Consider the following 14,780-nt stretch of genomic DNA (forward strand, 5'->3'; position numbering starts at 1 on the left):
CCAGAGCGAAAAAAAGGAGAAGGAAAAAACGTAAAGGAAAAGAAACGTTTTTTCTATCTCCAGTTACTCAATATTACAGTGACAACTTGATGCGGTTGGTGAACAAAATGTAGATGTAAAGAATGGAAAATTAATTTGAAGATGTCCATCTGTCCGCCTGTTCATCATTCTGTTCGCACAAAATGACAATAGGGACAAAAGAAAACCATGGAAATAAATGATGTGACCATTGATATAATCCAATATTAAAGACTCCGACCAGTCACAGTCACATTTTTCAGTTATTTGGGAAATGGTATTTTGAGTGGAACGTCGGTAATGTGGAAGGTCAAGGATTAACGACAACCAGACGTTTTTAGCTAGACATAATAGCGGAATTGAGTGGATTTTTCTTTGATCTGCAATTTTATAGTTTCAATCGTTTGAATTAAGAAATAAGGGAGAAATTATACTCGAGGGATTTTGGGAGGACCATTGAAATTTCTCCTCTTCTTTTTCTTCTCCTCTTCTTGTACACATATTTTAAAGCCATCTGCCGTCATTTTTCATGAAATTGATTCTGCATCAATATCAAATTCTTTTGAACGCTAACCAAAAACAAATAAAATGTTTTTTTTTTTAAATAAATAAGGCCCTGTGATATCAATGTATCATCATCATAGATTTATTACTTGCCACACCGTTGACACTTGCGATAATAATTATGCATACCTCCCTCTCGGCAAAATAAAAATCTCCAAACAAGGACGTAATGTAGTATTGTATCAATTTTGTGAAAATGTTTAAATCGAAAGAAGTAACAGATTTTACACGTAGACAAAAGTTTCTATTTGATTATTATTGAGTAAGCTTCATATCATGCCCGCACGTTAGTAAGTGGGCGTGACTTGTATAATACTTGTATAATACTTGTATAATACTTGTATAATACTTGTATAATACTTGTATAATACTTGTATAATACTTGTATAATACTTGTATAATACTTGTATAATACTTGTATAATACTTGTATAATACTTGTATAATACTTGTATAATACTTGTATAATACTTGTATAATACTTGTATAATACTTGTATAATACTTGTATAATACTTGTATAATACTTGTATAATACTTGTATAATACTTGTATAATACTTGTATAATACTTGTATAATACTTGTATAATACTTGTATAATACTTGTATAATACTTGTATAATACTTGTATAATACTTGTATAATACTTGTATAATACTTGTATAATACTTGTATAATACTTGTATAATACTTGTATAATACTTGTATAATACTTGTATAATACTTGTATAATACTTGTATAATACTTGTATAATACTTGTATAATACTTGTATAATACTTGTATAATACTTCTAGGCAGGCCCGGACTGGCCATATGGTGAATTCGGGGAATTCTCGATGGGCCTTTTGGATTTTTGTATGAGAATTTTTAATTTGTGGGCCTTTTTAAATTGAGTTGCATGGAGCCCCCGATGGGCTTTTTCGAGCCAGTCCGGTACTGCTTCTAGGCATCCGTACGAGTTCAACGAGCTATCACACGTTACTGTAGGCTAACATTTGGCCGATATATTGAATTTCAAAATCCTGCTTCTTCTATGTAAATATGCAAAATTTCGTATTTTCAAATATCTCAAATTGGCTACGTAAGGCTGAAAACAAACGGGGCATTGAAAACGTGTTTTAATCCTACTTTTCATGACGAAATTGTCGCAACTGTAAAATAAAGTTAGAAATTTCTCTATCCACAATTGCGATTGCTGCACGAATTGCGTCACAAAGTGGCAGATGATTCAGGACATAGCTTTCCCTATTTCTTAACAGTAGTTTTCTCAACACTTTGAGACGGATTTTTGTTCTAAAATTTTCTTTCTTAAATTTTTGGGTCATTTTTTTATTGATAAAACTTTTTCGTTGAGGCGCAGAATGCGTCACCCTCAGCGATATCAGTTATTTTGTAAGTAGAAACAAGGACTTGCGTCAAACTGTCACCCTTCAGGGGTTTTTGACTGATTAAATTATACTGACCTGGCCGAGAATATTAATATTGTTCATGACCAAGCGCCTCTCTAAACATTTTTCGTATGGAATGATAAACTCTTTTCGTGAAAACAATACCGACCGCAGCCAGCATATAATATTCAATGAAATAATCCGTTCAAATTCACAGCTCTAATTCTATCATTTTCAAATTCAACAAAAATCATTAATTATGTGATGGAGCATTCTTCACGTTGAATGAAACTCAAAAAAATACAATGAGCTCTCTCGATGTATTATTCAACCATCATTATTTTTCCAACGAACATCCCTCTGTCCGATTATCGTGATATGAAAGACAATACCGGACTCTCTTTTGTAAAGAGAAAAAAAAGGAAACGAGGTTAGCGCGCACACACGTCCAGTCCAGCATATATCATTATCTTAATAAGTGGAATTATTCGGAAATGTAATCTTATTCCATATTTTGTGCTTTTTCGCTTTCATAATAACCTTTGCTTAAACAACGCTAATAAAGCAACGGATCTGTTTAATATAAACGACTTAATAGCGCCCAGTAACAGTCAATGACGACATAATATATGAACAGATTGGACGGGAAATTAGACAGTAATTATAAAGTAATTGCATATTTGTTTGAGTGTCGTAATATAACAATTTGTCCGTCTATTTGGATATTACCACTCAAATTAACTTCCGGCTGAAGCCAACAAATAAAGAAAAAGGGAAGAAGTAGAACTTCTCATTCTTTTTAACTTATTCATGTTTCTGCTGTTTCACTAATTTGAACATTCCGTCATCTAGCTCGAAAAGGTGAAGAGGAAAAATTGACATTCTCTTCATTTACTACGTATTAACCTTCTACTTGGGGGCGATATTCATAAAGTACGCAAGGTTTAAAATGACGAAATTTAGACCCGATCGCACGCAAAAACGAATAAAAATTTATTTCAAATTGTATGGAGTCTACGCTTTTGCCTAAAGTCCTCCCGCCTTATAAGCGTTTGCATTTTATGAATGTCCCCTTGCGAGTCAATTATTTTCAAAAACAATGTCTTTCTGTTCGGTGCCCGTGCTTTTTGCTGTTTTAAATTAATTTTTAATCAAAATTTATTTTCATCATAAAAGAAACGCGATTCATTTGCGTGCTTATTGGCACGTGTTTCGCACGAACGTTTCCCGTTCAGGATTTGATTTTTCATTGCATTTAGCCGTGATAAATCAACAAGAAAATGTAATCGGACACTGAGAAGCTTTTTGAATGGTTGGTAGCTTTTTGGAAAGGTGTCCTGTGGAATTTTTTTTAGAGCTATTGCCAGCACATAATAGTATCGACACGAGGAAAATGAGAACCACAAAAATCACATATTTGGTTGAAGTTTCACTATTATATAGAAAAACGAAAATCTCATTCGAGTCAAGTCATACGTAAACGGAATATCAAAAAGAAATAAGTTTTCCAATGGTATTATACCCGTAGAATCAGTAGAGTAATATCGACATCGACGAGGTGTATTGTAATGTCAAATTTAAAAAAAAAATCGCAAAATGAGAATAAAGAAAAAAGGAATTTGATGGAAAATGTAGCGCAGAAAAAAAACGGTAGTCCACACAGCACTATAATATTTTCCATTTGCGGTCATGACTCCGGTTCGTTTTCTGCATGAATGGAGGTACGTGCTTAATGTCAGATTGGGTCTAATTTCATTATGTACTATCGCAAGCTCGAAACGAACATGAAATTCAATCAATGTGGAAGCGAATGTGATATTGCGAATGTTGTTAAAACAGATAAATTTATATCTGGAGTGGCATCGCACACAGACGCAGAGGATAGTTCAAGGTTTAATTGAAGAATTGTATCAAACGCCCATTAGAAGCCAGAAATTTTTAGCTGTATCATTATTGTTATCGACAGTAACTACACCAATGCGCTCTGTTAATTTGGTCTTATATAGCAAAATTTGTGTCATGAAGTAATAGATTTTGTTTAGAAAAACTTTGATCAAAAAGGAGTAAAATAATCGATAATACGTCTGTCTGATATATTCTTGACGTATGTCAAAATCAAAGAAATGATCTGGAAATTTAAGTGAATTGCTAGTTTTGATTTTATACTACAATCACTGAACCGTTAAGCTTTACTCTGAAAAAAATAAAATCAGGACACGAGGACCTCGACGAGGACTTTTTTACTTCAATTTAAAATTTATGTTTGGACGTTGTCTCCAGTGCTCTTATCTTGTCACCGTAAATTTTCCGTTGAATTCGCTACATCAAAGGAATGGCAAGTGCAATTGTTATGGTAATAATTTCAATTTCGTTTAAAGCACCACATTCTCGGGCACACACAAACAATGCAAGAGCCAAAATGTAGTAACGAAAACAAAACGAAATTAAGTTGAAAAGTTTTCCAACTTAAACAGTAGTGCGGATTCGAGAACTTCAAACAAATCTTTATAAATATCATCATCTATTCTCTTGCTCATTATTTTTAACTGCTGAAACCCATAACTTTTGCACAGAGTACCCCGCCGCACAGTTGAAAATGGTCATAATCTCATGTACACGAATATTATCTAAATGACCCTTTTCTCTCTGGTTCATAATAGAAAATAGAAACAGAAAGCATTCGAAAGCGTGTATTACGTGTTGGATAGTAAGGGAAGGATATTTAAGGTCGTATATCGTATGGCTTAACCGAAATTGCTGGGAAATGGAAACTCGCCAAAGTCAAGCCAAACGAAAATGGAAATTTATCATCATTTTACAATGCGTTAATCTAACTTTGTGTGCAACATTTAACTTATTTTTCAGTTGGATTTCTTCTCTTTTTATTTTCGTTCGTTCTTCGTGAGGAAAACAGAAAATTTTGCAAACTCTTACTGGTGTTCCTTGAACTTGCCGCCCAGTCATACTCCCTTTATGGCGATAATGTATATGAATGTTATGTATGGGTATATAAATATGCGCCAAAAACACCACACTCTTAACTACACTTCCATAATCTTTGTAAATTTTCCACTAAAAACATATTGCCAATAAAAGTTTGAGCAGCTTAAAAACTTAAAATAAGGTATTTTATGCAAAGAAGCTTATTTTTTTAAAGTTTGCCATTCTTTTGGTATACCCAGCTTTCGTCAAAATAAAAAAACAAAAAAAAGAAAGAAGACGAAAATAAAACGAAAACATCAAATTGAGTGCGGATATTTTTTTCATTCTTTTTTTTGGGAAAATAAAGATAACTTTGGATATATCGCGAGAATATCGCCGGTTTCAATAGCAAGTTTTTGCACATCCAAAGCTAATCTTGTTGAATTTCATGGTTTTTTTTCTTCTTCGTTCGTTTGAATGGTATCGGTTTCTCCTTAACATATACTTACAACCGTCGGTAATTCGTAATACACTTACTCTTCCTTTACAATCGATGCAATAGACGTTGCGGTAAGGGAAACTACTAGAAAAAATCGTTTTGGTTTTTAGACCTGTATGTAGTACTGCGGGGCTTTAGGGTTCATGTTCCGTTCGTAACACTTAGTGTTGGATATAAAAAATCGCTATTCCATTAGAGCCGTTTGAGTGAATGCAGATCTTTTTCACAGGTCAAAGAATAATCGGCGTTGCACGTTCACATCATATTTTGACAGACGTAGAGAGGAATACGGTCAGGGCTTGGATGGCTACCAAAGAGCGCTCTTGTGAAATGTTGGAAAAGGCGCTCGAAGTGTAGAAAGGGCGCAAAAACCTCCATCAAAAGGCGATAATTTATCAAATTTTATGAATCGGGCCTGAATACGGTCATAGTGGTCAGACTGCATTCTAAGACAGAACGCTCCATAAAATTCGGTTTCAGTTGGGCAGTGCCGGACTGGCCCTATGGTTGTTCGGGCGATTCCCGAAGGGCCTTTTGATTTTTGTATGGATAAATGACAACGAAGGGCTTTTTGAAAAATTCCTCCATACAACGCCCGAAGGGCTTTTTTGAGACAGTCTGGCACTACAGTTAGGTTCTACAGTTTGAGACTTTGAAATAAGTAACGCATTTCGTTACAGCTGAGCTGTTCCACTCAATGAACTAACATCGCCATACGGTTTCGTACGATACTAACGTCGGAGCGATCTGCCACGTTCTCAATTGCCTTTTCCTTCGTTGGAACATTCTTATCGAAACAACAAGAAGAAAATATTGAAGCTCTTCTTTTTCGATGTGCAGGAGGAGGGAACAACATATAAAAACATTTTGCCTAAAGAGTAGAAGATTAGATTGGATTTTATTTGTTTTTCAAATCCCAGCCAAAATAGATTTAAGATCATTGGAAAATGTGAACATTTATGCACAAACTACAGAATCGATTTCATGTTGTATAAGATTGTTCTGTTGGTTTTGTTTTACACACACACACCTACACACGATCCAATAATGTAATGTACCAGATATGTGGGCGTGCAGGGGCTATAGAAAAGGGAATAGAAATTTTTAGCATATCACCTTTACTTGCCATCGGTGTATTATACGGGAACGACGAGGGGTAACCGACTGACCAAAATGGTGGCAAATCAATTGCTAATTCCTTTCAATTCCGCTTAATTACCTCAATTACCGGACCAACTCGTCTAATTGCCGGATTCGCTCTATTTCCTTTCAATTCCTTTCAATTCCGTTCAATTCCGTTCAATTCCTTTCAATTCCCTTTCAATTTCCTTTCAATTTCTAAAGGTACTTCCTGTCAGTTCCTTTTAATTGCTCTTAATTCCTTTTATTTCTTTAATTAACGGATTAACACCACTACTTGCCGGATTCGCCCTTCAATTCCTATAATTTCAATCAATTCCTTCAATTCCACGAATTTTCGAAATAATTGCTCGATACTTTCAAATAGACATAAATTTAAAGTCAAAGTTAAACCCTCAAGCATTTTGGAAAAGAATCGTCAGATTATATCAAGATAAAATTTGGAACAACTATGTTGTCCTACATTTGCGACTCATTTTGTTAGAATCTTTAATTTTTACTCATACTTTTAGAAGAGATTTTTCAATTTCAATTTAGATTAGAAACCGTCCAATTGACTGCAGTTTTGTTTAAAATGATTTCACATCGCACATCATTGTTTATTTTAGATAAATAGTATTTTTCGTACCAAGACAGAAAATGACGAAAAACTATTGTGCATGCGACAACTGAAATACGACATATTTTGCCATGATTTTTCATTAAGAAATGTCAGTTTTTTCCGAACTATATATCGTGCAGGAATAGTTATTTTCATGTGTCGGGGCCGAAAATGAGGGAGTTTCGATATTTTTCTGAGGTTTTCGACCCCTTACATGAAAAATTTTTTGAGTATCTGTTTTGGACGATTGATTTTAGGCACTTTCGCATGTAGCCCTCACTTCGTTCGGGCTACAACAAGCGAAATTGCCTATAAACAATCGTCCAAAACAGATACACAAATAACTATTACGTATATGTTGTGGACGATATATTTTAGGCAATTTCGCGGATTGTAGCGCGAACGAAGTGAGGGCGACAAGCGAAAGTGCCTAAAATAAACCGTCCACAACAGATGCGCATACAACGTTTCATTCTGAGGGCCTAAGTTACGAGAAAAATTCCGTAATTTATGCCCAAGGCATGAAAAAAACTTCATTTCTTTACGATTTATGGTGCGGGAAAGAAATTACATGAATTTTTCCATGACTAGACTATACGATTGATTAATATGGTGAATGTGAAGTGTGTATGTTTTCAAGTAAATTGCTGTGTTTTGTCTATTTCAGTTGTCCGGTGCACAAAACGTTGTTCGTACCTCGACAGGAAATGGATTTGTTCAGCACACGTCAGCAAAAGCCAAGGCACTCAATTTTTTGTTTCGCTCAAGTGATCGACATCGTAAGATTTTAGGCTTTTGAAAAGTTGATGGAATAGATGATATTGTCGGTGATGCATTTTTTTGTAAATTTGGTTTGAAACTAGAGCATTTCGCGTCAGCAATGCCCCAGCCTAACATTCCCCCGACGAATATTCACTTGTTTGTTGCGGCTCAAACTCTTCCGCATCTGACTCACAAGAATCCTCTGAAGAAGAATCCTTCAGTGTGCATATTTTGAACATAAAAGGACGTTGGACCTGTTCTAAAATGGAACTGATCAACACTGTACGCTGTTATTTATTGTGCGGGAGCTTTTAAAATTAAAACAAAAAGGAAAACCACACTATTGCATTCGGTGGTCCTTCTTTCCGATAATCACACTTATCAGCATTTACTCTCATTTACTTTCAATTCCTTACAATTACACATATTTCCAGTCAATTCCTATCAATTCCGATCAATTCCTGCCAATTCCGGTCAATTCCATCAATTCCAATTATTTACCGGATACTCCGGCAATTCCTTTGAGGGTGTGTAGTCAATTTCCCGAGTCGGTTACCCCTCGGGGAACGACAATATGATGGATATATAATTTGTGAATTTTGAGGGTTTTTTATGCGGCTTACGACTTTAAAATCTTTTATGTTTTTTTAAGGATCCCCCCGAATCATAAACAGAAACTTTTGTTCCTATTCTTTTAACTGCTGTACTTACCAGATAACTAATCGTTCCCCAGGTCACGCTGTAAAACATTGAGGTACAAAAATTTTTATAAGATAATCGGAATCGAATGTGTATGGCAATCAGAACCATTTTAAGGAATTTAAATCTCACATTCAATGAAACGTTGGTGTCTGTCGAACTATACTGAATATCAAGCATTGTTTTTGTAAAATGAAATTCAATAAACTTTGACATAAGTCGACGCCGCATTATACGTATGGGTTCCAAAATCTTTTAAAGGTCTTTACACACTTTCTGCCTTATTCACTCGTATATTAAGTTTGGGAAGATATTAGTCATGTCAACATTAGTTTATCGTTTATTATATTATGTTAAAGTATATTGAAATTGGAGAAGGGATGCAAAACCTGTTGATCATTTAACATGATCTTTCCTGGAAATTATTCATCACAAGTCTTTTATATGGTTTTCTATGGAGGGATTCTTTTTTTCTACCGAAATCGGACGCATTTTCAAATGGATTTTTTTATATCTACGTAGAAAGGACTTCGACCCGAAAAGCCAAAACCACTTTCAAAAAAATTCTTCGAAGCTTGTGTGGCTGGTGAAAGGTGATTAAAAACCAAAAACTTGCACTTTTCTTACAAAAATTTCTCCGGCTACACGAGCCGTACAGGGTCGTGTGGGGTGTCATTAGAAACTTGAGTAATCACATGTACTATTGATCCGAATAGGGACTTATTGGGTTTAAAATTAATCCACACTGAAACAGGTGCCATGGCACTTTTCTATGGTTGAATTTAGAGACGATTCTAAAAGCAACATATTTTTGCATTAAATAACACACATCCTGGGATTGAGCCATGAATTTCTGAATTGAAGGCAAGCACATAGTTACTGCATGCTTCTACTTTCAAATTGAATTGCCGCTATTAATGTCGATATAATTTAGCAGTAATAATCACCAATTATTACTAATTATTCAATGCTTGATTACTGATTTGAAAAGTATTCATTCATTCAACATCATCGTGAACCCAAACATAACAAACGTTATATTCTATCCCGATCTATTTACAATGGAATTTCATTTTGTATAATTGCTTTGCCTATCAATTTTAATCCAGAAATGCATGAATTCACTTTATTTATATTTTACATTCATTTTTAATCCTGCTATTCCATTGATACATAAATAATTCATTATCGAGATATTGATAAAAAATTTAATTCGCGGTAACATGGAAAACTCACATAAATATCCTTACCACACTCTCTTTTTTTCGTCGATCTCTAGCATTATACCATTACAATTTCGATTTTAATAAATTCATTTTTTTTCATTATTTATGTTTGAGTCTACCTATCCGTATTTGCGTGATAGTGAGTTGCATTCCATTCACATTTTATTGGTTTTTTTATTGGGAAATAAATTTGCTGAAAATCAATTTTTTTGCTACATTTTTGTGCGAATAGATGCGGATGAGGCCAAGTCCAAGGATAAGTATTGAACGGGCAACACGCCCTGAGTATTTGTGTATTTGTGTTTATTTTCAGACTCAAAGAGTATTTGTTATGGGCCATAAAAGGCTTATGGTGAGGTTTCGAAACATATCAAATCATTCATAGATTACGTAAAGCTTTTTCAGTGCTGTCATCAAAATTAAATCTTGAGAAATACGCCTGCGAAATCAAAACTATGTTCTATCCACCCAACATACCACTAGAGCATAGTCTTAACTTCAAATATCACTTATTTCTCGAGTTAGTCAGGATTTAATTTTGATGACAGCACTGAAGAGCGTTACGTAATTTATGAATGAAGTTGAGGCACCAAGTTAATCCCTCCATCTAATTTACTTCCTACAATTCTATATTCAATGTGCTCTCGGAAGTTGAATTTTTCTCGTATGGCGTACCCTATCGCTATGACTCATGACACCATGTCGTTGTTTATAAAAATTATAATTTTAATGGAACACTCGCTTCCTAATCTAATGCACAAAAATAAATTAATTCCTTCTGGTATACAGATTGTGGAGATAAACAAATTCGGATTATCGCTTCCAAGCATTTGTATACATCAAGAATAAAGATAAAACAAAATTGTAAACTCGAATAATCTCGATAACTCAGGGCCTATATTTTCGAGAATTGCAATTTATGCAAATTCGCAAAAACTCTTGAAAAAATTCGTTTTGTGAATTTCAAGAATTCCAATTCTCGAAGAAAAATGCTCCGAACCTTGGCCTTTCATCTGAACATAATCTTTTACTTCATTTGTTTGCCAACATATACCAACATATGCATTTTGCTACACAGCCAACATTACCAGAGTTCATCTCTAATTTTTGTTGTCAAACGAATCGGAGCAGAATTCGGATTACATTTTAACAAATCAATAAAACAATATCGAAGACTTGCTGAACGACACGCTGTAAATCAACTTATCAGCATAGCAATAATACGTTTTACGTGATACGGCAATGTAAATGGCTCGCTTATATGAAATGTGCATTTACATTGCCTATTCACGTAAAGCACAGTACGTACTTGAGTCAAAATTTTTATTATGACGAGTATTCATACCGCCCTCCCCTTCGGGTCGGGCTATGACGTCCTATTACTAGTCAAATCAAAAATTTGGACCCACGGTAATCTACTATTAATACCTACATCTGCAATAAACAAAATTAAGCCACTGCCTAACGTATGCATTGCCATTCAATTTAATCTAGTCAAGGTTTGTAAGTGGATGTTGTTAATACCTGCTGTAGCAGAATGACAAAACTAGTTTATGACTGGAAGTATTTCTCGTTTAAAATTTCAATTTTATTGTTGGTGAAAGTATCCACCATACAATCAACATGTAAACACGAAATACAATTTGGTCCAATTGTGTGTATTTTGAGGTGCACTTCTAATTTAGACTATATTGAAGGGGTATACTCTCAGGCTCAAAATATGGATCAAATCGAGTATGGATATGAAGAGGTATTTTTGCGTAAAATTCAATTTTTTCAGCCATTTATCTTCATTCATCAAACTGACCAATTAGCTCTCACTCTGCTATTATGAAGGCATCAGATTGGAACTGAAAAACTACGACTCGCCAAGTTTCGTCGTGCGAGCCAATTCGTTTACTGCCAATATTAAAGTAAATGACTTGGCCTACAGTTTAGTGGCAATTAGTGAAATGGAAGCCAATTCACTGAATGCGACCGCATTTAAATGGGTGACGAGACTCGTGTTCACTAACACAAGTATCACAACGTTCAAAAATGGATTGTTCAACGGTCTGGAGTCGGTGGAAAAGATTCACTTCAAAGATGTTAGTGATGCCAATTTGACAATTGAAACCGGTATATTGGACGTATTGAATCGAACATTGACCGAATTTACGTTTGAGCAGTTGACCAGAACGACAAACGAAATTGTAATAGATGGCTTCACCGGTTCGGCGGTGCTGCCGAAGCTTACAACCGTTAAGTATGTACATGTACAATTTGAAAAATTCAATTACGAATAAATCGTTTGTTGGCTTGGGACGTGTTAACACGTTGGATTTATCTAATTGCCAAATTGAAACTTTCGGTGTTGGCGCCTTCGATGCAATAAGCACGTCTGTCCAGACATTGAAGCTGGAAAATAATTTCATTAAGACTTTGCCGGCTGGTCTCTTTGACATTATGCTGCCCAGCTATTATACCAGAATTAACTTGTCAGAAAACGGAAAATGGATTTGCGACTGTGACTTTTTGCCGTTTAGAGCCGACTTAATAGAACATTCTTCAAATTTTATTGGTACGGTCGAATGTGATTCGCCAGTTGAATTCAAAGGGGATAAAGTTGTTGAATCACATTTTTGTGAGCCTACAACAACAACAGAAGTCACCACCGAAGTTACCACCGACATTACAACCGAATTTACTACCGACATCACTACACCATTACCACCTGAAATACCCCAAGAATGTTTTCAACCTCGCCGAAGCGACAACGTGACAGAGAACATTACAATTCGAGGGCCTAGTCAAAAATTTTCTATAATTCAGAATCAAAGTGTTGGTGTGGGTGACATTCTCCTACAAATTGATGCACAAGTGGAAAATCGAATGTTGATTTGGTTTGCACTGGATGACAACCTATCAACCAATGTTAGCGAAATTAGTTGCATGATGACTGCCAGTTCGTCGATCAGAGTTACTAATTTGATCGTAAACTCGATATCCACATACACCTTTTGTCTAATGAATTCCGCAGAGAAGACGATCTCACCATTAGACTGCATTTCATATTCGATAAGAGATGACGTCGGTCACAAACAGCCGTGGATCAATGAAAGTAAGAAAGGGCTCGTTATTGGCGTGGTATCAGGCGTTTGTGGTCTGGCCATACTGGCTGGTTTCGCTTGGGCACGTGTTTCTTATAAAATGTGCGCAAATAGAGATCTTTATTTTATCTTTCCGAACGGCATGATGTAAGTGTGATATACTTTGCTAAAGAAAATGTCGTCGTGTTAAAGAAAGAGAAAATTTTTAATTATCCAGGAAAACGAACGACAGATTGTATGGCACGACCATTAATGTCAATGCATTCGGCAGCAATGAAAGTGCACCGCCTCTACCACCTCGACCATATTCTTATCCTACTAAAGAATACACGTATGCAACAGTCCAATGATACAATCAAGTGAGGTAGGTGTCCAAGTGTCCATGCCGAAAGCAAGAGCATCTAATTCCGTTAGTTAAAATAGTAATGACCAAACTATTACGAAAGTTATGTTACTCGCGAAAACTAAAATTACCGGTAATGTCATCAGGTAATAAATCTCGTTCGTAATGCGAATAATGCGGATGTACATTTCTTATCAGTGGGACGAATGAAGGAAATGGTAGGCAATGTGTGAGTTTTAACGTTCAAAGCGAGTTTGATTTTCAAATTAGGAAGTTATCTCCATTGAATTGCTTTTTAAAAGAATCTTTTACTTCATTGGTCGGTGACTACCTAGAGGAATTATGACTCGAAATTCATTGAAAAATTATATCACACATACCACTGACATGAAAACGTCAACTTTGCTTCTTTTGACGTTATGAGTCCCTTTACTTTTGACATTAAGAGTTCCTGTCACGAAGCTGTCACACACACAATTAAATGTATAATTTTTCATTTTAATTTGTCAGTTTGTTCTATTGAGAGGGTCCTGGCCTTAAAACTTTTTTAAGCTGTTTTTCAGCTGGTCAGCTTATACAAACAAAACTGCTTATATTTGTCACAGGTGACTTGGGTATACAAATGCGACAATTAAAAACGAACATGTGTGGTAATGTTAAACCCGTATAAAGACTAGGTAGGGTGTTCCCGCAATTTTATACATACATATTCTTGTGTTTAGCAATCCACAAAATATTGTTGTTGTGAATGAAGTTCTAAAGAATTTTTCGTCGGGGCCATTGGTAGATTTTTGCGGTCTTGGCTCCTTCACTAAACCAAACTAATAGTATTTTCGTCTCGAAGTACCTTCGTTCCCTCGTCAAACAGGTCATTTTTGAAAAAAAAATATGATTTTTGGGAAACCTAAGAGTGTGAGACACATCTAATCTTCACCAGAACGAGTAGAAGACGTAATAGCAGTTTCGTTTGTGTGAGTGGACGGACCGGCTGAAAAACAGCTGAAGATTCAGGCTCTAAATTCCACTGACGGTATAATTTATAGCCTTTATTATCCACTACTGGATGTAGGCCTCCAATGGATATTTAGCCATGAATCACCACGCGGGCCAGTGTGGGTTGGTGAATATGGAGCACATACTTTTCGTGAATTCCGAACCGCGCCTATGGGTTAGCAAGCCTTTAGGATTTTTTGTCTGGAGCTGATTATATCTGCGCCTAAAGTTAGACTTCAGACTGTACAAAAAACTCATTGTGATTGGGTTACGTCATTCATGTCATTCTTCTATGTATGTTTTTCGTTGAGGACACCAAACACCTCAACTACCTAGATTATGAAGCGCTTAGGAACGTTACTTTCATGCTACACGTCGAAGAAAATCCTATACAGAATTTGCCCTCACCGGGATTGAACCTGTATTTTCTTGGTGGAAGAGCAGTCCGTTACCACTGAGCCAACCCGTTCCTGTAATAATCTGTAATAAAACTTAGGAGAAGAGTGGTCCAAGGACATCGCTTATTTTCGTCATC

General features: G+C 35.5%; 1 protein-coding gene across 1 annotated transcript; it reads left to right on the forward strand.

Annotated features, from left to right (window-relative positions):
* The first annotated feature begins 11,325 nt into the window (after nucleotides 1–11,325).
* Nucleotides 11,326–13,282, forward strand: LOC119066498. The gene is made up of 3 exons (XM_037169009.1): nucleotides 11,326–11,570; nucleotides 11,635–13,056; nucleotides 13,127–13,282. Exons 2-3 carry the CDS (start codon nucleotides 12,020–12,022, stop codon nucleotides 13,257–13,259), a joined length of 1,170 nt encoding a protein of 389 aa, XP_037024904.1. The 5' UTR covers nucleotides 11,326–11,570; nucleotides 11,635–12,019; the 3' UTR covers nucleotides 13,260–13,282.
* The last annotated feature ends 1,498 nt before the right edge of the window (nucleotides 13,283–14,780 follow it).

This window comes from Bradysia coprophila, chromosome IV, assembly GCF_014529535.1.
Source record: "Bradysia coprophila strain Holo2 chromosome IV, BU_Bcop_v1, whole genome shotgun sequence".
Taxonomy (NCBI): Eukaryota; Metazoa; Arthropoda; class Insecta; order Diptera; family Sciaridae; genus Bradysia; species Bradysia coprophila.

Excerpts from the sequence above, each read along its gene's own strand:
- LOC119066498 (XM_037169009.1), top strand. The coding sequence starts at position 12,020 with ATGGCTTCACCGGTTCGGCGGTGCTGCCGAAGCTTACAACCGTTAAGT. Across the intron at positions 13,057-13,126 it reads ATCTTTCCGAACGGCATGAT|GAAAACGAACGACAGATTGT; the intron begins GTAAGTGTGATA and ends TTAATTATCCAG.